This window comes from Gorilla gorilla, chromosome 19 (assembly GCF_029281585.2).
Source record: "Gorilla gorilla gorilla isolate KB3781 chromosome 19, NHGRI_mGorGor1-v2.1_pri, whole genome shotgun sequence".
Taxonomy (NCBI): domain Eukaryota; kingdom Metazoa; phylum Chordata; class Mammalia; order Primates; family Hominidae; genus Gorilla; species Gorilla gorilla.
The window spans coordinates 47,719,080-47,742,917 of NC_073243.2; the positions used below are offsets into that span (position 1 = coordinate 47,719,080).

Here is a 23,838-nt window from a genome sequence, read left to right on the forward strand (position 1 = left end):
TATACATTCTAGTTAGGGAATTGAAAAGGAGTTGTCAAGTTGGTTTCTCGAAAATCTTTTTTGGCAGCATGGCAATCGAAATGTATCTGGATTTAAATCGAGGCTTGACATTATCTTTCAGCAATTTGGTAATATGTATCAATACTGTGGAGGGGCATATGCTTAACCCAACATTTTCAATTCTAGGAATTTATCCTAAAGAGATTAGAAAACCACATAACAGTTACCCAAATGTTCAGTCCATATCTTTTATCAAAAATGAAAAACTGAGAACCTGTATGTCCATCAACAGACGATTGTGTAAGTACATTATAAGAATCCTATATTAATATCTTTTTTAAAAAATTAGTCTACTGACACTAATCATATGAATGTACCATACAATCATTTTAAAAATAACATGTAACAATATAACTGACAAGGGAAAAATATATGTAATATGCTGAGTTTGTTTTTAAAATGTAAGTAAGGAAACAACATGTAAATATGATCCCATTTGTATCAAATTGAGTGAGACGGTCTATCCAGAATAATATGCATAAAATGTCTTCAAGGATATTTATAAACTTTAGCAGTATCTCTGAAGAGTAAGATTATGAATGATTTTTTAGTTTCTTTTCCTGAAATTTTTAACTTAAAAAAAAGCATGTCAATTTTCATAAAATGAAATAACCATCACATTATGATGATGTATATTATGGGTTTTAAACTCATTTAACAATAGAACAATTACTTCAATCAAACCTCAATATACAAAAAATACTATTTTTTTTAATGGCTCTGGTCAAATCTAGTAGGAGAGACCCAAAGACCCAATTAGATTTGTTTTTTCCTCAACTCCTGAGCAACCCCCAAAGCAACTTACAAAAAGCAATGTTTTACCTGAGCTAAACTTACTGTGAATTCTAACACAAATCTAAGTATAATAAAATGCCATTTCATTTATTTAGAAAAAAAAAGAAATGCAACTAGGCCAAGCATGGCCACGCCTGTAATCCCAGCACTTTGGGAAGCCAAAAAGGGCAGATCACTTGAGGCCAGGAGTTCGAGACCAGCCTGGCAGAAATGGTAAAACCTCGTCTCTACTAAAAATACAAAAATTAGCTGGGTGTGGTGGTGCATGCCTGTAATCCTAGTGACTTGGGAGGTTGAGGCAGGAGAACTGCTTGAACCCAGGAGGCAGAGGTTGCAGAGACCCAAGATTGCACCACTGCACTCCAGCCTGGGTGACAGAGCGAGACTCTGTCTCAAAAAAAAAAAAAAAAAAAAAAAAAAAGAAGATGGCCATCTACAGACAATGAATATATATATCACAACTTATGATCGATTTATCGACAAGGTTTTTCTCTCTTATATATTTATTTTTTTAATTGATTGTGAACAGCATGTATTAATGTAACGATCAGACAGAAAAAAACAAATTTATTTTAAATACATAAAAACAAAGGAAAATATTAAGTATATAAATATCTACAATGTACCTGGTAATGTTATAATAGCATTCAAATTCACAGGAGTTCATTTTAATTTAAATTCAAATTAACACTCTCAATGTACCATGGCATCCTTGAGAAATATCCTGGGCCTATTTCCTCTCCTTCACACAACAGCCACTTTGACGTAGTGAAAACAGACCAGAAGTCTAAAAGTCAGAATGGTAAAAAACTAGATGGTCACTTAATAAAAACTCTTCTAATTGAATGCCAAATAAAAAGAGCACTCTTTCAAACATTCAGGAAAATACCACTTTCCCAAAGTCACAGCAAATTTCTTCGATCACTTACCATCACCTCCATATTCTTATGAGGTTCCACAAATCCATTAACAGTTAACTTACGCAGCACTGAAAAGCAAAAGCAAGCTTTACTTGAATCTTATTTTATCCTACTAAAATTACAATCACAAGAAAGATTCAGAATTGCAAAACTTCATCAAGCTTGGAGGTTAATCTGGGTTGGAAAGTTAACTCCTGGTCATTTGGCTGGGAAATGTGGGAAAAATGGAACTAAAGTCTAGTTCTTCTAACTCACAAATGCAGTGTTCTTCTGACTTATTGTTACTACTCATGTTTCTAAAACTGGATTCCAAAATTTAGTGTAATTTATGTAATTGTTAGTACTTCTTACCTGCAGTAACTGAAATTGGGAAAGTTATTTCTATTTCACAAACTTTAAGCTATGACTCAACGGTAACCAAAAACCTTCATTCAGTTTTAGGCTATATTAATGGAAATACAATTATCTCCTAAAAACGATATAAAAATTAAACCCTATTTCCAAATTTGGAATCAACTACACTCCTCAACTGTGACATTTCATGAGTAACACTGACAAACTAGTGTACACAGAGAGATAAGCAGGATAACAGATTTGAAGGCAGACCTAGATTTAAATCCTTGCTCTATTGTCTACAGTTGTAATACTACTTTGGGCAACATTTCTCATCTCAGTTTCCTCATCTGTAAAATGCGGTTAACAAATCCTACTTTATAGGGTTATTGATGGATTCCATGGTATATGTAAAATATAGCAATTATTTAGCAACAATAAGGATGGTGACAGTGTAAGAGACAAAATTAAAAGTTCATTAAATAAGCATTGCTATTACAGTACTAAAGAATTATACCTTAAATAGTGTTTATGAGGTCTAAAGGCAATGGATTAAATTTAGGTTTAGAATGTAGCTGTCTACTAGACCTTCGGTTTGTAAGCCTAAAGCAATGTATTAAAATTAGGTTTAGAATGTAGCTGTCTATAACACCTTCAGTTTGAAATCATCATATGCAACTCAGAAGTTGCTGCATCATAACGATGCAGTTAAGTTTTCCTCGTTTTTGTAAGGAGAAAACAGAATTCAAATTGAATCCCTTATTCTGGATATGCTTTCTCACCACAAGACCTTGAGCCACAATACCTGAGAGGATCCTTTCCTTCTCCCTTCATCACCTAGTTAACTTCCACTTATCCTTTAAGATTACGGCTCAAAGATCACTTTCTCAGGGAAATTTTTCTGATCATATTATCAGTTATCATAATATCATAAGGCCTCTGTCACAGGTGTCACTTTAAATATATTTGTGGGATCATTTTATTAAGTCTGTCTCCCCAGTGCCAAGGATCTATAGATTTGTTGAATGAAATAATGAATGCATCCATGTCTAAAAGATACTAAATGCACATAAGTGTAAATTCAGATAGAGATTACACAAAACAAAAATTCTAGTTTGGAGTATTTCTTCATTTCAGAACAGAAATGTATAGTTACAGAACAAAATTTTCCAGGGCAGGATATCTCTAAAAAGTTAATGTGAATCTAAGACCTTCAGATGGTGAGGTATTAAAAAGCTTAAGGCAGGCAAATATATAGTAAAGCTACATCTTTTTCGTCAGGAGTTAGGCTTTGAAATCAATAAGGTAAGAAAATCCTATAATCAAAAGAAATCTTGAAAATTTCTTAATCATTAAATATACTACTATACACACAGCTTTGTATACACAGCCTTATATCAGTTTCTGTAATTCTTTCTGAGCAAACATTTCTCTCCAATGTCTGTAATTTCTTCCTCAAGAATGTTAACAAAACCATCTCCACTCACTTTTATAACTACTTCTACAATGGATTTTATTTTTCAACAGTCCTTTAAAATCATTCAAACATTTCTTCACAGGTTTCACAAAATGTGCTGACAGTTTGGGATTTGTGCATCCATTGTCTGGTGAAAGTAAGTGATGTATTAAGGCAATGCCAAGACCGATGGGATTCCAAGGTACCAGAATGAGTATGATAAAAGAACTTATAGGTAAAACTAAAAAGAATGCAAACTGAGAGTAAGAGAGAAACTGATGCTGCCTGAGATCAAACTAAGAAAAACAAACTAGGCCAGGCACAGTGCTCATCCCTGTAATCCTATCACTTTAGGAGGTCAAGGCAGGAGGATCACTCGAAGCTAGGAGTTCAAGACCAGAAAGATGTAAAAATCAGCCTGGTGCAGTGGCATGTGCCTGTAGTCCCAGTTACTCAGGAAGCTGCAGTGAGAGGATCACTTGAGCCCAGGAGTTCAAGGTTGCAGTGAGCTATGATTATGCCACTACACTTCAACCTGTGAGACAGAGCAAGACTCTGTCTGTCCAAAAAAACAAAAAACAAACAAACAAAAAGAACTAAAAGAGTCTTAGCAACCAGAACAGAAAGAAGAGAGGGACTAGAAAAGTAAGAGAATGAGACAAATGAGTATATTTTAGAAGAAAAGGAACCTAGGAATACATTCATCAAGATAAACAGCTCAAGGAAAGTGAGATGGAGATTCATGCTAAGGGAATGCCTGCAAGCAACATATACCAAGACACAGGCCAAGATGGCATCCTATCAAGCACCTTCTGAAATCCAAGTGAGCCTGAGGCACTAAGATGAAAGATGGAGCCTTGCCTTTCCAGGGAAAGGAGGGATGAAAGACAGTGCTCATTCCAGCCTGGAGAAAAAATTTTAGGAAAGTTGGCATGACAAGGATAAGTGTAGGGGTCCAGAATGAGAAAAATAAAGTAGAAACAAAAACTAGAAGCATTTGAAAAAAATATATTCAGAGCCATGAGGCCGCAATAATGTGAATCTAACTATCCACTTCAACTTACTATATGCGCTTTCAAAAATCAGAAGGGGTAGAGGAAGAGCTACTGCCACAAAACTATAAATAAGCCCTTATCTTTCAGGGAGAAATAAACCTCTTATTTTTCCAGTGAAACTGGGAACAGAAAACCCGTCTAAAGGAACTATTTGGTGACTGTTCTGAGGTATCTCATTTCAAAAATGAACATATCAAGCTTAACAGTACCTTTCAATGATAGCAGAGTTCGTTCTAGTGAACTCAAAATTGCAGCTTCATTGCCAGAAGAAACTTGTTGCAGAAATGTGTCTGTGTGGTGATTCCACAGAGAGCAGGCAAAATTATAAATTCCAGAAGCTAACTGCAAAGAAAAGGCAACAAATTTATTCATAGTGTATTATACATTTCAGTAATACATTAGAACTACAAAGTAATATATTTTAGTTTTACAACTAAGCACACATTTTCTGAGAGATCTGAAATAGTCAAAGAATATTTGTGGCAATGTTTCATACTTTTTTAGCCACAATGCACAGTAACACATACAGCTTACACTGGCTGCTAAACACACACAGACACAGCCCTAAAATACTAGTTTCTTAAAACAATATTAATACCTCATCAAATGCCTGCATTGCAGTCTTATATATTCTATTTTTATTCTTTTTATCTCCACTAATAGGTTGCAACCTCAGTTTAAAACAATGATTTATGGACTGTCACTGAGTATGTCAGATAAATCAATATATGAAGATATACAAAGGAGAAAGCCTTCCGTGTTCTGCCAGTTCTACCCATATGGCTTTTGCACATTGAATGCCAGGAACATACAAACCACATGGTTTCTCAGTTGCTTTACTAAAGTGTGCTGATATTTAAAAACCTGACCCTCACATTAAGAATGTAGTTAATCTCTGCCTCACACTTTGAGGCAGAACATCTTCCAGTGACATCTTCAATTTTTTCCAGGAGTTCTCGGAGCAATCCAGCTGAGTCTACATGGCTATTTACTTTAAATTAAAATTAGATAAAAGTATTTATGACTAGTTATCATCAGCATACTTTGGAATGCTTTTTCTTACTCAAGATATAAGCATCTCATGTTGACTAATTAAATGCTATTTATAGAATAGGCATCAGAAACCAGAGCTGCAATCCTGTTAAAATCATGTTTCTATGAAAAAATCAAATTCCATTTGTTAGTTTAAGTATTTTTAATGTGCCATTAAAACGGCTTCACCATATCCCCCAGGGCAACTTTGCATGTATCCACACAGAACACACAAGCTTAGCAAAGGCTTGAACCTCAGTTAATCTGAATCTTGGCAAAACATCCTGTGATCCTCCCAGAACACAAGAGGATAGAAGGCTTGTAAGAAACTTACAAGACCATCTCCTACTCGTCTCTTTATCTGCACCATTAGGCTGTCACGAGACAGTTTCTCATCACCTCTCAGGTTCTGAAGAGGTATAAGGTTTTCTGCCCTACTCCCCTTAAAACACACTGCAGAATATAAAACTACTGAGCTATATAGTCTAGAATTGGCTTCTCAGCAATTAGGCATCCCACAAGTCACATTAGAGTCATCCATCTCCTATTGTTTCTGTGTCATTCTTTCTGGTGTATGAGACAAGGCCCACAGGAAGCTGGCACCCGTAGGTGCTTCCTTTCTCTATCCAAATTAAATAATGAACTGCCTGAATCTAAAAGTGGTTCACTGTATCTTTACAAACTAAATCAGTCAGGGATGCCTTGGTCCTTCCTCATCTTGTGTGTATACTTCACAACAGGTACAATGACTACTCATTAAGCTACTTTAGCATATTCTCAAGTATATATGCAATATTTCAAAGAGTAAAATCAAACTGTTGAATCCTCATGTTTCATTACAGCCAAAATACTTTAGTGATCATTCTCTCAATTCATAGTGTTACAACACAAACCACTGTATCATAAAAAGAGTTTGAAAGTGACATTTTCCCATGAAGTAGTATTATAGCAGAGAAGCAAACATTCACTCTGATAGAAGGGAAATAATATTTAAAAAGTGGGAAAAAAGCTTTATTTCAACAAACTTGCATGCTTTATTTATAACTTCAGTAAACCATAAAATGAATTCGTATTTTTCTTAGTAAGTCCTTTCGGAAAATAAAATACTGAAATATATATCCAGAATTGAAAAAACATCTATCATCCTAAATTTTATTGTACTTACTGTGTAATATACAACACCCTAAGCTTTCCCAACACATACATCATTAAAATATTTTGTCAGAAGAAAGTGAAAGAATACAAACAGAAGGATTTAGACGCAAAAGAGGTAAGAATTCTACAAAACACCTAAAATTAAATTTTAAACTACAGTAAAATTTCTTATTGTAGCAAATATTTCAACTCCCCCAAAATGAAATCTATAGCCTTGGCTATAATTTGTAGATCCGTTTTGTACTGTGTCTTTTTGTAAGAAAACAAAAACTCAAAGGGTGCCATATCCAAATTTCAAATAAGACCAAAAAACTATTATACTTGAAACCTATATCTTGCTTACAACAAAACGACATTTTGAGTAATTTTATAGCTTTTCTTTGCATCTCCTTAAAACTACCTGTTAACATTAACGTCTGTATAGATTAAAATTGTTTAAAAGGACTTTATATTGAAATTTTTTGTGTCGCTATTATCTGAAGTCACTTGAACTCATTTAAAAGGTATGCTCAGACCAGGCGCGATGGCTCATGCCTGTAATGTCAGTGCTTTGGGAGGCTGAGGCAGATGATCACCTGGGGTCAGGAGACCAGCCTGTGCAACATGGCGAAACACAGTCTCTACAAAAAGTACAAAAAAAATTAACCAGGCATGGTGGGGTGCGCCTATACTTCCAGCTACTTGGGGAGCTATGGCAGGAGGATGCCAGGATGCCTTGAGCCCAGGAAGGGAGGCTGCAGTGAGCCGAGATCACACCACTGCACTCCAATCTGGGTGACAAAGTGAGACCCTGTCTCAAAAACAAACAAAAAAAAAACGAAGAAAACAACAACAATAAAAAATAACCAGCTGGGCACAGTGGCTCACACCTGTAATCCCAGCACTTTGGGAGGCCAAGGCAGGAGGATCACAAGGTCAAAAGATCGAGACCATCCTGGCCAACATCGTGAAACACTGTCTCTACTAAAAACACAAAAATTAGTTGGGCATGGTGGTACACGTCTGTAGTCCCAGCTACTCGGGAGGCTGAGGCAGGAGAATCCGGGAGGCAGAAGTTGCAGTGAGCAGAGATCTCGCCACTGCACTCCAGCCTGACGACAGAGCAAGACTGCATCTCAAAAAAAAAAAAAAAAAAAAAAAAAAAAACAAACAAAAAAACACACATAGACCAGATGCGGTGGCTCACGCCTGTAATCCCAGCACTCTGGGGGACCGAGGCAGGTGGATCACCTGAGGTCAGGAGTTCGAGACCAGCCTGGCCAACATAGCGAAACCCCGTCTCTATTACAAATACAAAAATTAGCTGGGCGTGGTGGCACGTGCCTGTAATCCCAGCTACTCGGGAAGCTGAGGCAGGAGAAATGCTTGAACCCAGGAGGTGGAGGTTGCACTGAGCTGAGATCACCCCACTGCTCTCCAGCCTGCGTAACAGAGCGAGACTCTGTCATTTAAAAAAAAAAAAATACACAAATAAAAGGCATGTTCAGTGTATCAGTATATATTATCTTCTATGCTCTAATGTCTCTTAATACAATAACTAACAATTAACTGCATTGTATAAAAGAGATAAACATTTTTGGTATAACTAAGTTCTGTTTAAACTTTTTTTTTTTTTTGAGACAAAGAGTCTCACTCTGTTGCCCAGACTAGAGTGCAGTGGCACAATCACGGCTCACTGCAGCCTCAATCTCCTGGGCTCAAGCAATCCCCTCACCTCAACCTCCTGAGTAGCTGGGACTACAGGGATGCACCACACCAGGTTAATTTATATATTTATTTTTATTTTTTGTAGAGATAGGGTCTCACTGTGTTGCCCAGCCTGGTCTCAAACTCCTGGGCTCAAGTGATCCTCCTGCCTCAGCCTCCCAAAGTGCTGGGATTACAGGCATAAGCCACCATGCCTGGCCCTGTTTAAACCTTTTGATATCAAAATATAAAGTACACCCTGGGCATGGTATCTCACAACTGTAATCCTAGCACTTTGGGAGGCTAAGGCAAGAGGATCACTTGAGGTAAGGAGTTGAAGACCCACCTAGGCAACAAAGTGAGACCCTTTTTCTACAAAATGTTTCTTAACAAATTAGCTGGACATGGTGGCACATGCCTGTAATCTCGGCTACTTGCAAGGCTGAGGTGGGAGGATCATTTGAACCCAGGAGCTCAGGGCTGCAGTGAGCTATGATCACACCACAGCACTCCAGCCAGGACAAGAGTGAGACACTGTCTCTAAAAATAAATTGAATGTTTTTCTTATATATACACATATATTCATATACATATAAGTAATATATGTGTGTAAATTAGAACTAGTCCCATTCACTAGTCGTAAGAGCCATAGACCTTTTATCTAATTCTCAGTACCCCCCACTACCACAACATGCCAGACTCACTGAAAAAAAAAAAAGGATGGTGACAGTAACTATTCCCTAGTTCCTCAATTAAAAGTAAGATTAAGCTTGAAAAAGAAAAAAAAAAGAGTCAGCCAAATAAAACAGGCACAGGCTCAAGAAAGAAAACATTAAGGGAGAATTTGCCACCCTACATAACCACATATTTTGAAATTGTGTCAGATTTTTCTAAAGTATTTTATATTGGCCGGGCATAGTGGCTCATGCCTGTAATCGCAGCTACTCAGGAGGCTGAGACAGGAGGATTGCTTGAGCCCAGGAGCTTGAGGTTGCAGTGAGCTATGAGTGTACCATTGAACTCTAGCTTGGGAGACAAAACCCTATCTGTAAAAAATAAAAACAGTATTTTTTTAAATAATGGTAGCAAAGGGGCAAAACTGTTCTTTTTTTTTTTTCAGGCATTACTTCTGTTACCAGAAGAATATCTCTTTGCAGAATTCTACCACTTGCATACACACAATGCAAACCACAGTAGACATATTCAACAGAAAATCCTCCCCACTCACCTACAAAACAAAGAATAAAAAGTACCAAAGAACATCTCTGAATACTATACCAAAGGTTGTTACTGTGACAAGATTGAATAAAAGGAAGCATTTAAACATGGTGGACTCAAAGTCATTAAAAAAAAATTCTGTTCCATAAAATCATCTCCTTTTCTATTTATCATTTGACTCTAAAAATGTGTTAGAAAGTTCAATAATTCAGGTAGTCAAAGATCCCACTCTATTTCACCTTAAGCAACTTTCAATTTTGAAATTTTCATCTCTACTTCTCACAAAAATAAATAAGATTTACAGATATTAATGGCAAAGTTAGATCTTGATCTATTAATTAATTCTTCCCTCTTTCTGTCCCTAGAAAGTAATACTTAATATGAGAGAACTACAGGCTAAAACATCTCAAATCTGAAAACCCGAAGTATTTGCTTCAAAATCCTTAACTTTGAGTACCAGCACGATGCTCAAGGGAAATGCTCACTAGAGTGTTTCAATTTTCAGATTTTCACATTTGAGATGTTCAACGTAAGTATAATGTAAATATTACAAAATCTGAAAAAAATCTGAAACATTTCTGTTCCCAAGCATTGCAGATAAGAAGTACTTAACCTGTACTTTAAGGACTACAGATACGAAAAGCACATAAGATGCCTGGCACACAGCAGGTATTGCTAAATAAAGGCATATAGCATTTGAGACAGAAATTTAAAAAGAAACAATAGTATGGAAATTTAAAAACAAAAACTTAATAGTTAAGGACATCAGGCATCTCTTAAAGTTCCAATTCAAGACTCTCTAGCTAGCCTACGAAAGGTCTCTACACAAATGGCTGGAATGAAGAAGCAACAGCACTATCTTTCGACAAACAGCCTCTCCTTGACCAAACTTTAGTGAGGCTTTTCTGAATCTTTGTCCTAACTAGGCTTCTACTTCTGGACTTCCAAAATGTCTGTTCTTTGCGTCACCCAATTTTAGCAAGAAATCTTGCTATGTTGGTTTAGCCAGATCCCCTATCCTTGACATCTGATATCATCAATATCTAATCAGGTTGCTTTCGGCAAGAATCCTATTAGGTCAGTTTGGCCAGGAACCCTCTCTCATCCCTGATGATTCTTTTTAGTAATTTTCCATCCTCTCAACCCCCCATCCCCCCAACCTCCCACCCTTTCCATCCCTGCTCCTTGGCAATAAATTCCCACTTTTCCTTGTATTCAGAGTTGAGCACAATTTCTCTCCCCTACTGCAAAACCCCACTGCAGTAGTCCCATCTGAATAAAGTCTGTCTTATCATCCTTTACAAGTGTTTGAAAAGTTTTTCTTTAACACCTTTCAGCCCTTTACCTTTCAGTAAAAGCAGGGAGAGAGATAAAGAAAGAAGAAACAACAGGAATAAAGAAGAAACCACAGGAAGTAACCATTGCCAACTAATATATTCACAAGCCCTGTATACCTCCTATCTGCTCCAGAAAACACCAACTGATACATGCTTACAGAAGGCTCAGCTGGAAAAGAGTAAGTAATAAAGCAACCAAGTAGGAGAAATAAAAATATTTTTTTCTACATGTGATTCTAAAAATGTGGAGGGCGGAAGGAATATTCAGTGAGACAATATGCAAATAAACTGTTTAATGAAACATGTTAGGTACTAGTTCATGAAATCCCCAAATACTTAACATTTTCTATTTCTAAACCAGAAGAAACAGTGCCACCTACTGACTGTTTAGTGGCTGTAACTGAGAAGCCCAAAGCCTTGACTCCAAAGTATCAAAAGCTAACCATTTACACACTAAGTATTTTAGCATTTCAAATATTCTTAAACTTTTTTAGCCTCAGAATTGTTGTCTTCATAATTTTCCCTTAAGAAACATTAGCACCAAAAAAATTTTACATCAAAGTTCATGTATTAAATAATTCATCACGAATACTGAGACAAAAAATATTCGCTATAGATGCCAAAATCTGCTTAGCCTGAACCTAATCAGCAAGGTATATTAATCAACAAATGTAGGAGGCAGAGCATCCTACAAGACAACTAATCTAGTTTTTTTTTAACAAGTCAATGGCATTTTTAAGGGGGAGAGGGAGGAAGTCAATACTATTCAAAATTAAAAGATTTGTAAAAGACATGTCAAATGCACCTTATTCATTTTTCTGGCTCAAGCCACTTGTAAAAATGTGTTTGAGAACAATCTAGAAAACTGGATAAAAGTATTAAATGATATTAAATCACTTTTTACTTCTTCAGGATGATAAAAGTTAAATACTTAAAAAATAAATCTATCTTTTCACAGATAAATGTTGAAGAATTTAGTTAAAAAAAATTTAAATTCCTTTAAAATAGCTCAAAAAAAAGTCAGAAAGGAAAAACAGTAAAATGTTGACTATTAGATCTAGGTAATAGTTACATGGCAGTTAATATTTTTCTTTACTTTTCCATGTTTTTAAAATGTATTTTCAATTTTAAAAACACCTGTATTCTTAACAATAACTAAAAAGGTTATTTTAGTAATAATCTGTTTTTTTTGTTAATAAGGCTTAAGTAGGCCGGGTGCGGTGGCTCAGGCCTGTAATCCCAGCACTTTGGGAGGCCAAGGCTGGCGGACCATAAGCTCAGGAGTTCGTGACCAGCCTGGCCAATATGGTGAAACCCCCGCCTCTACTAAAAATACAAAATTAGCCAGGCATGGTGGCACACGCCTGTTGTCCCAGCTACTTGGGAGGCTGAGGCAGAAGAACTGCTTGAACCCGGGAGGCGGAGATTGCAGTGAACCAAGATTGTGCCACTGCACTCCAGCCTGGGTAACAGAGCAAGACTCCGTCTCAAAAAAAAAAAAAAAAAAAAGGCTTAAGTATAAATTTGCTTCCACTTAACTATGACATAAATATATATTAAATTACCAAAACGTATCAAGCCAGAAGCTTTAGTAGGTACAAGATCTATCTCAAAAGCAACTTCCAGCCAAACTGCTGATGTCTCTCAACTAATATTTATTTATTTATTTATTTTTGAGACGGAGTCTCAAAAATGTCAATGAAGGAATGTCAATGAAGGACATTCCTAAAGACCTATAGCATTTGTTACTTACATGCTTTTTAAAGTAAAATCTAATTTTCATTTTGTTTTCAAACCTGCCAGTCATATAGCTCAGGCCCAGGAGGGACACTGTGGCCCATCTTTCAGTTCCCTAAGTCTCTTATCCTAGCAACAGCCTTACGCCTCTCTTCAGCCACTTAATGCCTACACACTGTTCTCATGTATCCAAAATATCAACTCAGTAAGGAGGAGGAACAAAAAAAAAAAAAGAGTAAAACTACTCTACTCCCTGGGTGGGCCCTTACCTTTCCACAGCTCTATCTCAGGCATCCCGTGAAGTGATTGCATAGAGTAAGAATCCAAATATTTGTCAGATAAATAGATGGATGGGCAAGGTATAAATCAGCACTGTTTCAAAAGCAACTTTTAGATACTTGGGGGATAGTTTTGGAATTTTCATTCTTATTCCAGGCCCTTAACTAGGACTCAGACAAGAGGCTTTATGAATCAATACAGGAAGAATACGCACCATGCTATATTCAAAATCTCTTCTGTTCAGCGCACAGCTCTTTTCTTTTGAACGAAGTCTGTCACCTTGAGTCTCCTCCACTAAAGTAACTTCCCACCAAAAAGTTCTTTTTCACCTTGATATTAATATAAGCCTAGACACACACATGCACAGGCTCAAATCCCCACAGGTTCACAGCACAAATGACCCTTTAAGAGAGTCACTCTTTAAATAACGCACTTAAAAAGCCAATATAGGTGGGGCGCAGTGGCTCATGCCTGTAATCCTAACACTTCGGGAGGTCAAGGCGGGCAGATCATTTGAGGTCAGAAGTTTGAGACCAGCCTGGCCAATGTGGCAAAACCCTGTCCCTACTAAAAGTACAAAAATTAGCCGGGCATAGCGGCATGCGCCTGTAATCCCAGCTACTCAGGAGGCTGAGGCAGGACAATCACTTAAACCTGGGAGGTAGAAGTTGCAGTGAGCTGAGATTGCACCACTGCACTCCAGCCTGGGTGACACAGCAAGACTCAATCCCCAGGGGGAAAAAAAGCCACTATAAAATTACACAGAGCAAGAGATAAGAAACAGAATCAACATGGCATTTAATGTACAATTAAAATCAACAAAACAAAAGTGAAAATAAGATCTATTAAACCTATTTGATGACTTGCTCACAAAGGCATTTATCTTTTTTTTTTTTTTTGAGACAGAGTCTCGCTCTGTCGCCCAGGCTGGAGTGCAGTGGCGCGATCTCAGCTCACTGCAAGCTCCGCCTCCCGGGTTCACGCCATTCTCCTGCCTCAGCCTCCCGAGTAGCTGGGACTACAGGCGCCCACCACCACGCCCAGCTAATTTTTGTATTTTTAGTAGAGACAGGGTTTCACCGTGTTAGCCAGGATGGTCTCAATCTCCTGACCTCGTGATCCGCCCTCCTCGGCCTCCCAAAGGGCTGGGATTACAGGCGTGAGCCACCGCGCCCGGCCGGCATTTATCTTTTAAATAAATTTTACTGCACTGTAAATATCTTACAGGCTGGAGCTACACCATGGAAGTGGCGCCTTGGCATTCTCAAATTTAGCATTCATAATTTCAGTTATTTGGAAATTTCCCCTAAGGACGACATCATGAAGTCTTAAGTTGACAAGGAGTAAGTCTGCAAGTCTCTGCTATGAGGGTGAGTGATCTATCTTACACTAACCAACCCATCTCAAAGCAGCTATGCAGTTCTCCTTTGTTTAGAAAATATAGTAATTCATCACGATGACCTTCTGAAGTATTGTAACTTGACTTCACCTTGCCACACAGCATTCTTTTACCCTTACCATCCAAATAATTCATGTGTTGTTTAGCAGAAACACTATTATTATTATGTTTTAGACACATGGTCTAACTCAGTCTTCAAGGCTAGTACAATCATATATCACTACAGCCTCAAACTCCTAGGCTTAAGTGATCCTCCCGCCTCAGCCTCCCAAGTAACCAGAATGACATACATACACCACCATGCCTAATTTTTTTATTTTTTGTAGAGGTAGGATCTCACTATGTTGCCTAGACTAGTCTCAATCTCCTGGCCCCAAGGATCCTCCCACCTCAGCTTTCCAAAGTGCTGGGATTACAGGCATGAGTCACCATGCCCAGCCTAATGAGAACATCATTCATCATAAACCTTTCAGCTTTTAAAATTCAGCTAAGTTTTAGCCATGACCATAATAACAATGCAATATAGTTTTGTTTTCTTCCATGGCAGATATATCCCCCCCCCACCCCCCGCCCCAGAGACAGAGTCTTGCTCTGTTGCCCAGGCTAGAGTGCAGTGGCGTGATCTCGGCTCACTGCAACCTCCGCCTCCCAGGTTGAAGCGATTCTCCTGCCTCAGGCTCCCGAGTAGCTGGGATTACAGGCACCCAGCTAATTTTTGTATTTTTAGTACAGACGGGGTTTCACCATCTTGGCCAGGCTGGTCTTGAACTCCTGACCTCATGATCCACCCACCTCAGCCTCCTAAAGTGCCAGGATTACAGGCGTGAGCCACCGCACCCGGCCCCACATCAGATTTTAATAGCTTACTAAATGGGGGGGTTGTGTTCTTCCACATGAACTGTCAAGAGACTACTAATTCTGTCTTCTGTCTCCCACAATATTGTACATATCTCTTGTACACAATCAGCATTCAATAACTGTTGAGTGACTGTTAGACAGAAGTAAAAATTTAAGATTAATCCCTAATATCCAGGCCGGGCATCGTCGTACGCGCCTGTGGTCCCAGCTACTTGGGAGGCTGAGGTGAGAGGATTGCTTGAGCCTAGGAGGTCAAGGTTGTAGACACCTATGTTTGTGCCACTGCACTATGCAGCATATACTTTTGTGTGTTACACATCGTGATTTGGGGACATTATTTAGTTTAACATACTTCCAACTTCATTACAATTGCTCCCTGTACCTTAAATTTCCTTATTTTTAGTGACTTTGGATTTTAACTGTGGTTAATGTCCATTTTATTATATTTAGGTTTATATGTAAAGGCATACTGTTTTATAGAAAATGAATTCCTGGCCGGGCATGGTGGCTCACGCCTGTGATCCCAGCATTATGGGAGGGTGGATCACCTGAGGTCAGGAGTTGGAGACCAGCTTGGCCAACATGGCGAAACCCCATCTCTACTAAAAACACAAAAATTAGCCAGGCATGGTGGCGTGCACCTGTAAACCCAGCTACTAGGGGGGGCTGAACCTGGGAGGTGGAGGTTACAGTGAGCCAAGATTGTGCACCTGCACTCCAGTCTGGGCAACAAAGCGAGACCCCTTCTCAAAAAAAAGAAAATGAATTCCTGGCCAGGCACAGTGGTTCACGCCTGTAATCCCAGCACTTTGGGAGGCTGAGACAGGTGGATCGCTTGAGGCTAGGAGTTTGAGGCCAACCTGGGCAACATGACGAAACCCTATCTCTACTAAAAATACAAAAATTAGCTGGGCATGGTGGCGCATGTCTGTAATCCTAGATACTCAGGAGGCTAAGGAACAAGAATTGCTTGAAGCTAGGAAGCAAAGGTTGTAGTGAGCCAAGACAGCACCTCTCTCTCTCAAAAAAAAAAAAAAAAGAATTCCTTTTTGTGTCAAATCGAGCTCAATTTTGTTACTGCAAAACAATTTGCTCTCAACTGCTGATTTTGTAATTTGTCACCCCTCAAAAGAACTTATTTTAACACAGAGGAGGAAAGGGTGTAACAATTGTTGAGACACACTGAGCCGCAGGTAGCAATTTTAAGTGTACCCTGTGCACTACACTTTGCTATAGCAACCAGCTCAACCATGAGCTTAATATTTTTTTCTTCTTTTGAGACACTCTGTCGTCTAGGCTGGAGTGTAGTGGCGCAATCTCGGTTCACTGCAGCCTCCGCCTCCGGGGTTCAACTGATTCTCCTGCCTCAGCCTCCTGAGTAGCTGGGATTACAGGCGTGCGCCACTATGCCCAGCTAATTTTTTTTTGTATTTTTAGTACAGACAGGGTTTCACCATGTTGCCCAGGCTGGTCTCGAACTCCCAACCTCAGGTGATCTGCCCACCACGGCCTCCCAAAGTGCTGGGACTACAGGCGTGAGCCCAGCCCTCACATTTTTTTATGTAGGAAACTAATTTGGTACTTCAGGACCATCTTTGCATCTTCCTTTATTATTAAAAGGAAGATTTTCCATGCTTCAGATTACCAAAATAATAGGCGCAGCTGTATTAACCAGCAAAATTGCTCTTTATAATGATGTCTTCCCACATACGCTACCTTCAATTAACTACACATCTTGTACCTCAACCGCATGAGACAGGATACCCTTCCTAGTCCCTACTTTAGTCCGTATCTCCAGGTTCAGCTGCTCCATTCCAAAATAAAAAGTGCTAATCTGAATGTTTTCCAGGTATCTCTAGCTTTGACTAATCTCTCAAAAATCCTGCTTTTTGAAGTTTTGCCCTATATCACTCTGAAATCCAGCAGGCATCTAATAAGAATAAGTCTCCTGTTCTACTGTTCATTCACTTAACAGTTATTGAGCATCAATCATTATGTGTACTCTTTTAGACCATGCAGGATGACAGCAATAAAAGCTACACTGTAGTGAATCTGAGAAAAATAAGTCGACAATTACAAGTCAGCACAATGTGGTAACTACTACACTGAAAGTAACTACAAGATGCTAATTAAGCATATACTTCTTCCTATATGGAGAAGAACTAGCCTCATACTACAAAAAAAAACAAGCAAGAAGCTAACTCACACAAGCTATCCAGCTTAAGGCCCTGATTATCTGTACAATCTGTGGAGATTGCCTCGACTAAATATAAAGTATACCTGTAAGGCAACGTATTAGAGAGTAAACTTTGATAAAGTTGAAATAGGAATTAAAACTTCTATAGACTGGTAGCCTTTAATAACAGTTAACTGTAACCAAGAATCTTCTAGACAATTGATTTTGAGAATCTCCCCAACAAAAAAGTAAGTCCTAGAAGTGAAGGGTTTGAGGTGAGGAAAAAACAGAGGAAAAGGAAAGACAATTTCACAGAAAGACTTGAGTGAGTAAACGGTCCATTTCCTTAGTCCTCGCTAGAAATCAAGCAAAAGTGAAAAGGATTTGAAAAACAACCTTAGACGATCAAAAATAATTTCTCTTACATACAATATCCTAGGATGAACATAAGACTGGCTATTTATTTATTTATTTTTTATTTGAGATGGAGTCTCGCTCTGTCACCCAGGCTGGAGTGCAGTGGTGCAATCTCGGCTCACTGCAAGCTCCACCTCCCAGGTTCACGTCATTCTCCTGCCTCAGCCTCCTGAGTAGCTGGGACTACAGGCGCGTGCCACCACACCCGGCTATTTTTTTTTTGTATTTTTAGTAGAGATAGGGTTTCACCATTAGCCAGGATGGTCTCGATCTCCCGACCTCATGATCCACTCGCCTCAGCCTCCCAAAGTGCTGGGATTACAGGCATGAGCCACCGCACCAGCCAAGACTGGCTACTTAAACCCATTGAGTTAAAAATGAAAAGGACACAATGTGGTGTGACGTAAACTTTGGTGTATATAAAAATTCTATGGGGAGCTTGTTAAAAATGCAAATTGCCAAGCCATATCCTCAAAGTGAGGATTCCAAAGGTGTGGTTCAGAAACCTCTCAGTCTGTGTATAACAGATTGAAAACGAATGTTTTTGACATGGAAGACAGCTCAAGGTTATACACTGCTTTTCCCACCCCCTTCCCTAGTCCATACTCAAACAAGAGGCTCTACACTGTGAGTCCAAGACAAAATTGAGTCCTCAGAACAAAAAGTTGGCCAATTCTTTGTGAAAGAATAAAGGCAACATAAAAAGACTAGGACAAGTATTTTCTTCTAGAACTCTCTCTTCACTTGGCTCCTTCCATTATATCCCTTCTCTTCCACATGCTTCATATTCTTCACTGACTCCTTTCCACATTATAGGACTAGGCTCTTTCTTTAAGAATGAAGCATCTCTAATCATGGACGGTGAAGTAGAGACCAGAGCAAAAGTCAGAAGGAGGTCTAGGAAAAGCTGCTTAAGATCACATGCTAAATTCAAAAGTAAAAGGAACTCTGGAAGCTCCCAAGGAAAAGCCTGCTAATTTAGGGAAAGGCATGAGCAATATTTAAAGTACATTTAGAGAAGAAAAAGAAAGAAGAAAAACCTTTCTACAAAACACCATGTCACCCTCTTCTTTTTTGGAGGGCAGCATGATTCAGAACAGACCTGAAATAGTTTCTTGAGCCCTATCATGTGACCTTATAATAAGACTTAAAATTATATACCTTTAATTTCTCTACAATTACAGAAGGTAACAAAGAACACTGTTAAAAACACTTTAAAGCATGGGTAACATAGTGAGACTTCATCTCTAAAAAAAATTAAAAAACCATCTGGGCGTGGTGGTGTGTACCTGTAGTCCTAGCTACTCGTGAGGCTGAGGTAGGAGGATGGTTTGAGCCAAGGAGGTCAAGGCTGTAGTGAGCTATGATCATGCCACTGTACTACACCCTGGGTGACAGAACAAAACCCTGTCTCAAAATGCATGCACACACACACACCACCAAAAACAGAACAAAACCCTGTCTCAAAACATACACACACACACACACACACACACACACACACACGAACCCAAAACCAAAAAAAAGGTGCAAAAAACCTGATAAAAGGCTGTCACTCCCTACTTATGTCAAACTCCTTCCTATATCTGCCCTACATCCTTCAGCTACCCAGACGTATCAATTCTCCTCCTAAATGTCAACTCTATGCCCACCTAATTGTTCCCTTTACCACAGCTTCATTCAAGAGACCTATCATCTCACCTGAACTACTTCCTTTGCCTCAAACTGACCTCCTTGCCTTCAGAGTGTATCCAACAACCAATCCTCCTCACTGGCAACTAAGTGATCTTTTTATTCATATCACTGCCCAGCTTAAAATAAGAAAGAATTAAGTCTTTCAAAAAACATCAACAGAAGTAAAACTACAGTCATTTTTTTTTTACAAGTAGCACAATTTTCTTTTTTTACAAGTAGCACAATTTTCTTTTTTTATTTTATTTTATTTTATTTTTCTTCAGACGGAGTCTCGCCCTGTCGCCCAGGCTGGAGTGCAGTGACACAATCACGGCTCATTGCAACCTCCACCTCTTGGGTTCAAGTGATTGTTCTGCCTCAGCCTCCTGAGTAGCTGGAACCACAGGCGCGTGCCACCACGCCCGGCTAATTTTTGTAGTTTTTAGTAGAGATGGGGTTTCACCATATTGGCCAGGCCTGACCTCATGATCCACACCCGCCTCGGCCTCCCAAAGTGCTGAGATTACAGGCATAAGCCACCAGCCTGGCTGCACAATTTTCATAATCAAATTTAACTATGTGAAATCACTTACATCATAAAATAGTTTTCTATCAGCAGCAAGTCGTTTAGATGCCAGTGTCTTGGTAACATGATAGAAGGTAAGTAATGCTCTGTGCTGTCGAAGATCATCCTGGACTTTAACAGACTCTATAAGAGTGGGAATTAGTTCAGGCCACTGTCTGGGACAATCCAATCTAGCAACTTTTGCAATCAGCACTGCAATCTGAGTTGCAATCTGAAAGGAAAAAATTAAACAAATGGAATCAAGGCAACAGATAAGGAATGCATTCACGGTGACAAATCACCTTGTTAATTATACATTTGACAAAAATGAATACGATTTCACTGAATGACTGCTTAAACAGTGGTTCTCAAAGTGTGGCCCATGGACCCCTAGTAGAGCTAGGACCCTTTCTGGGACCTATGAGGTCCTCCTTTACCCAATTATCTGTCAGTGTGAAACGAGGTTTTCTTCATATAACGTCCACCATGTATCACAACAGAGTAAATGAAGAAGCAGATACGAAAACCTAGATGTCTTCCCTTAAATAGCCAGACCCTAAAAATGCAAGCCAATGCCACCTTTCTCACTAATTTTTATTGTTTTGGAAATAGCTGCTATTGCTCATTTCCAAAACTGCTATGTTGATGAGTATTTTATTTTTTACACTAATATTTTTAAGTTTCTCAGTTTTAATTTATAATACAGTAAATATCAACAGATATAACTCATTAAGGTCTTCAATTTTAGCAGTATAACGAGATCCTGTGACCACAAAGTTTAGGAATCCTGACCTAAAAGTAGAAAGAAACGCCAAATATTGGGCATTTAAATAATGATATTTCTACATATCAGTGTTTCCCAAATGCTAGCTGAAAGAACAATTAGGTAGTTGTTCACTGCTCAGTAACACAAACCCCTCCCTAATCACCTCCTGCCCCATTAAAGGTAACTCCATTTTTCTCCATTATGCTTCAGCTCCTTTGTCAAGAAAAAGCAAAGAACTGAGATCATTTAAACAGGTCAAAATAAAATTGTATTAGAAATACTGCCAAATTGTGCTTTAATAGCTCAATTTTAAAAATCAAGCATAACCAAGTATTATCTTGAAAAAACTTAAGAATTATTGTACCTATAAGTAAAACTTATTTTATTCTTAGAAGATCTCAATATTAAAAAAAAGATAAAACTGTACATAATTTACTATCTAGCTGCCACAGAATAGTAGGAATTGAAAATGTGATGGATGCAACCAATAGAAAAAAACCTGAAGCCATTCTGAGTTTTTTTTTTTTTTTAAATGGTGGGGAAGATAATCTAAAAATTATAATCATTAAAATTAATTCTTGTGCAGTAAGACTACCAATATAACCATGTATCACTTAACAACAGAGATATGTTCTGAGAAATGTGTCACTGGGCAATTCTGTGGTTGTGTGAATATCACAGAATGTGTAATAATCGTATATGCTATACTTTTGTGAGACTAGCAGCAGTGTAATAGGTGATGTTTGTTTACACCAACATCACCACAAACTAATGAGTAATATATTCATTGCACTACAATATTAGGACAGCTATGATGTCAATGGGTGACAACTTTTCAGTTCCATTATAACCCTATGGGACCACGATTATACATGCAGTCCACTGTTGTCCAAAATAACATTAGGCATCACATGACTATATAGAGAGATTTGCTTTAAATACAGGCTCATAAAATGAGAAAGCTGAAAAGTATACAAATATACCTTAAAATGACTTCTGGGCTTTAAATAATAACCAAATCTAATCAAAACTATTCAACGCTACAAATAGATCTCAAAATTTAAAAATAGATAAAAACATCACAAATGAAAATAGTGTAATAGTGATATTTTTATTTATTTTTCATTTTAATGCCAGAATATAAAATTAGTTTGGAAAAGCAGTACAAATAAAAAGAAAAATTAGCATTCAATTCTCACTAACCTGGTTTATTGGTTCATTGAAGTTGGTGATGAGCCCTGCACGCAGAGTAGTTTTCTCCTCCTCTGAGAGAGCACTGTAAAAAAAAAAAAAGTATTGATTATGCAAAAGAATGCCACCTAATAATAAATGTAGGTAAGCATTACTGTAAATTTTAATAATAAAAAGCCTTTCAAACATGTGTCTCTGATTGGTTTTTGTAAATAAAAAGGATTATTTCCATTACTTGTATATTGGCACTACTGTGAACTTTAACAATAAAAAGTTTTGTAAACAACTGTCCCTAATTGGTTCTGGTAAATGAATAAGATTATTTCTATTACTTGTACACTGGCACATCAGATAAGTCGGAAGCATAAAATTCCTTCACAATTGAATAAATGGGAAGCACCACACAGTAAGCAAGAGGAAATAAGACAAATCCAGGTAATTAATATATTTGATGTTCACTTTTATTGATGTAAAAATAGTTGCCTACAAAAAAAAACACGGCTAAAAAAAAATCTATACAAGTAAATATTGCCACTCCATTGGCTTCTTTCATAAAATCTGTGTGAGATTATTCTATGGGGCAAGAGATTCAGAATCAGGGAATATCTGGGATGGGTGACTTATCAGAAATCAACTAGCCTTTCATTTTAAACCTCCGAAAAGAATAAACACAATAATAATTTTGACTGCGTATGAGAAAGGAAAATAGAAAGCTACTGGACAGGAAAGGAGAACACTACTGTATAAGACTGTATACATGTTGAATACATACGTATGAATGTGTTGTTAATTTTAAAATTAAGGCCAGGCACAGTGGCTCAGGCCTGTAATACCAGCACTTTGGGGAGGCCAATGCAGAAGGATCGCTTGAGGCCAAGAGGTCAAGGCTGCAGAGAGCTATGATCACACCACTGCACTCCAGCCTGAGCAACAGAACAAGTCCTTGTCTCTTAAATATTTTTTTAAATAGTTAAATATACATTAAATTTTAATGCCTCATTTTAAGGTTTTTCATTCTGGGTATCAGAATTAAATTAATTAAATTAAATTAAAGCACACAACAACAATAGCATTAAAGACAAGAGGGATTACACAGAATTAACGTATTACTACAAGGTTCTGGCATTAACTAGAAAAAGTAAAGGGCCAGCCGTCGTGGCTCATGCCTGTAATCCCAATCCTATGGGAGGCTGAGATAGAAGGACTGGAGTTCAAGATAAGCCTGGGCAACATAGCAAGATCCCATTTCTACAAAAAATTAAAACTAAAAAACATTAGCAGAACATGGTGGCATACACCTGTAGTCTGAGGTACTCAGGAGGCTGAGACAGGAGGATTTCTTGAGCCCAGCAGTTCGAGGCTGCAGTGAGTTATGATTGTGCCACTGCATTCCAGCCTGGGCAATGGAGCAAGACCCTGTCTCTAAAAACAAAACAAAACAAAGTTTTTTTAAAAAAAGTAAAGTACTAATACAAGAATATCAAGGGTCCATGTTATAATCACTTAAGTAATGAAAACATACTAAACATTTTAGAGTAAAATTGAGTAATAAAAAATGTCTTGAATATAGCTGTCCTCCTTTACTTTCCATGGTTTCAGTAATCTACCATCAATGAAGCAGATTCAATGAATGGAATGGAAAATTCATAGGTTTTGAATAGCGTAGCATCCTGAATAGCATGATGAAATCTCATGCTGTCCTGCCCTGTCTGGCCTGGGACATGAATTA

The 23,838-nt window shown here is 38.0% G+C and overlaps 1 protein-coding gene across 4 annotated transcripts in view; it reads right to left on the bottom strand.

Annotated features, from left to right (window-relative positions):
- IPO11 (importin 11) overlaps window positions 1-23,838 on the bottom strand; it is a 224,248-nt gene that overhangs the window by 157,210 nt on the left and 43,200 nt on the right. For all 4 annotated transcript variants that reach the window (XM_055367578.2, XM_055367577.2, XM_063700733.1 and 1 more), the window contains exons 4-7: window positions 22,122-22,194; window positions 20,181-20,384; window positions 4,829-4,961; window positions 1,785-1,843 (exon numbers count right to left, since the gene is read on the bottom strand). In XM_055367578.2, coding sequence (XP_055223553.2) covers window positions 1,785-1,843; window positions 4,829-4,961; window positions 20,181-20,384; window positions 22,122-22,194 — 469 coding nt within the window. The remainder of the gene's footprint in view (window positions 1-1,784; window positions 1,844-4,828; window positions 4,962-20,180; window positions 20,385-22,121; window positions 22,195-23,838) is intronic.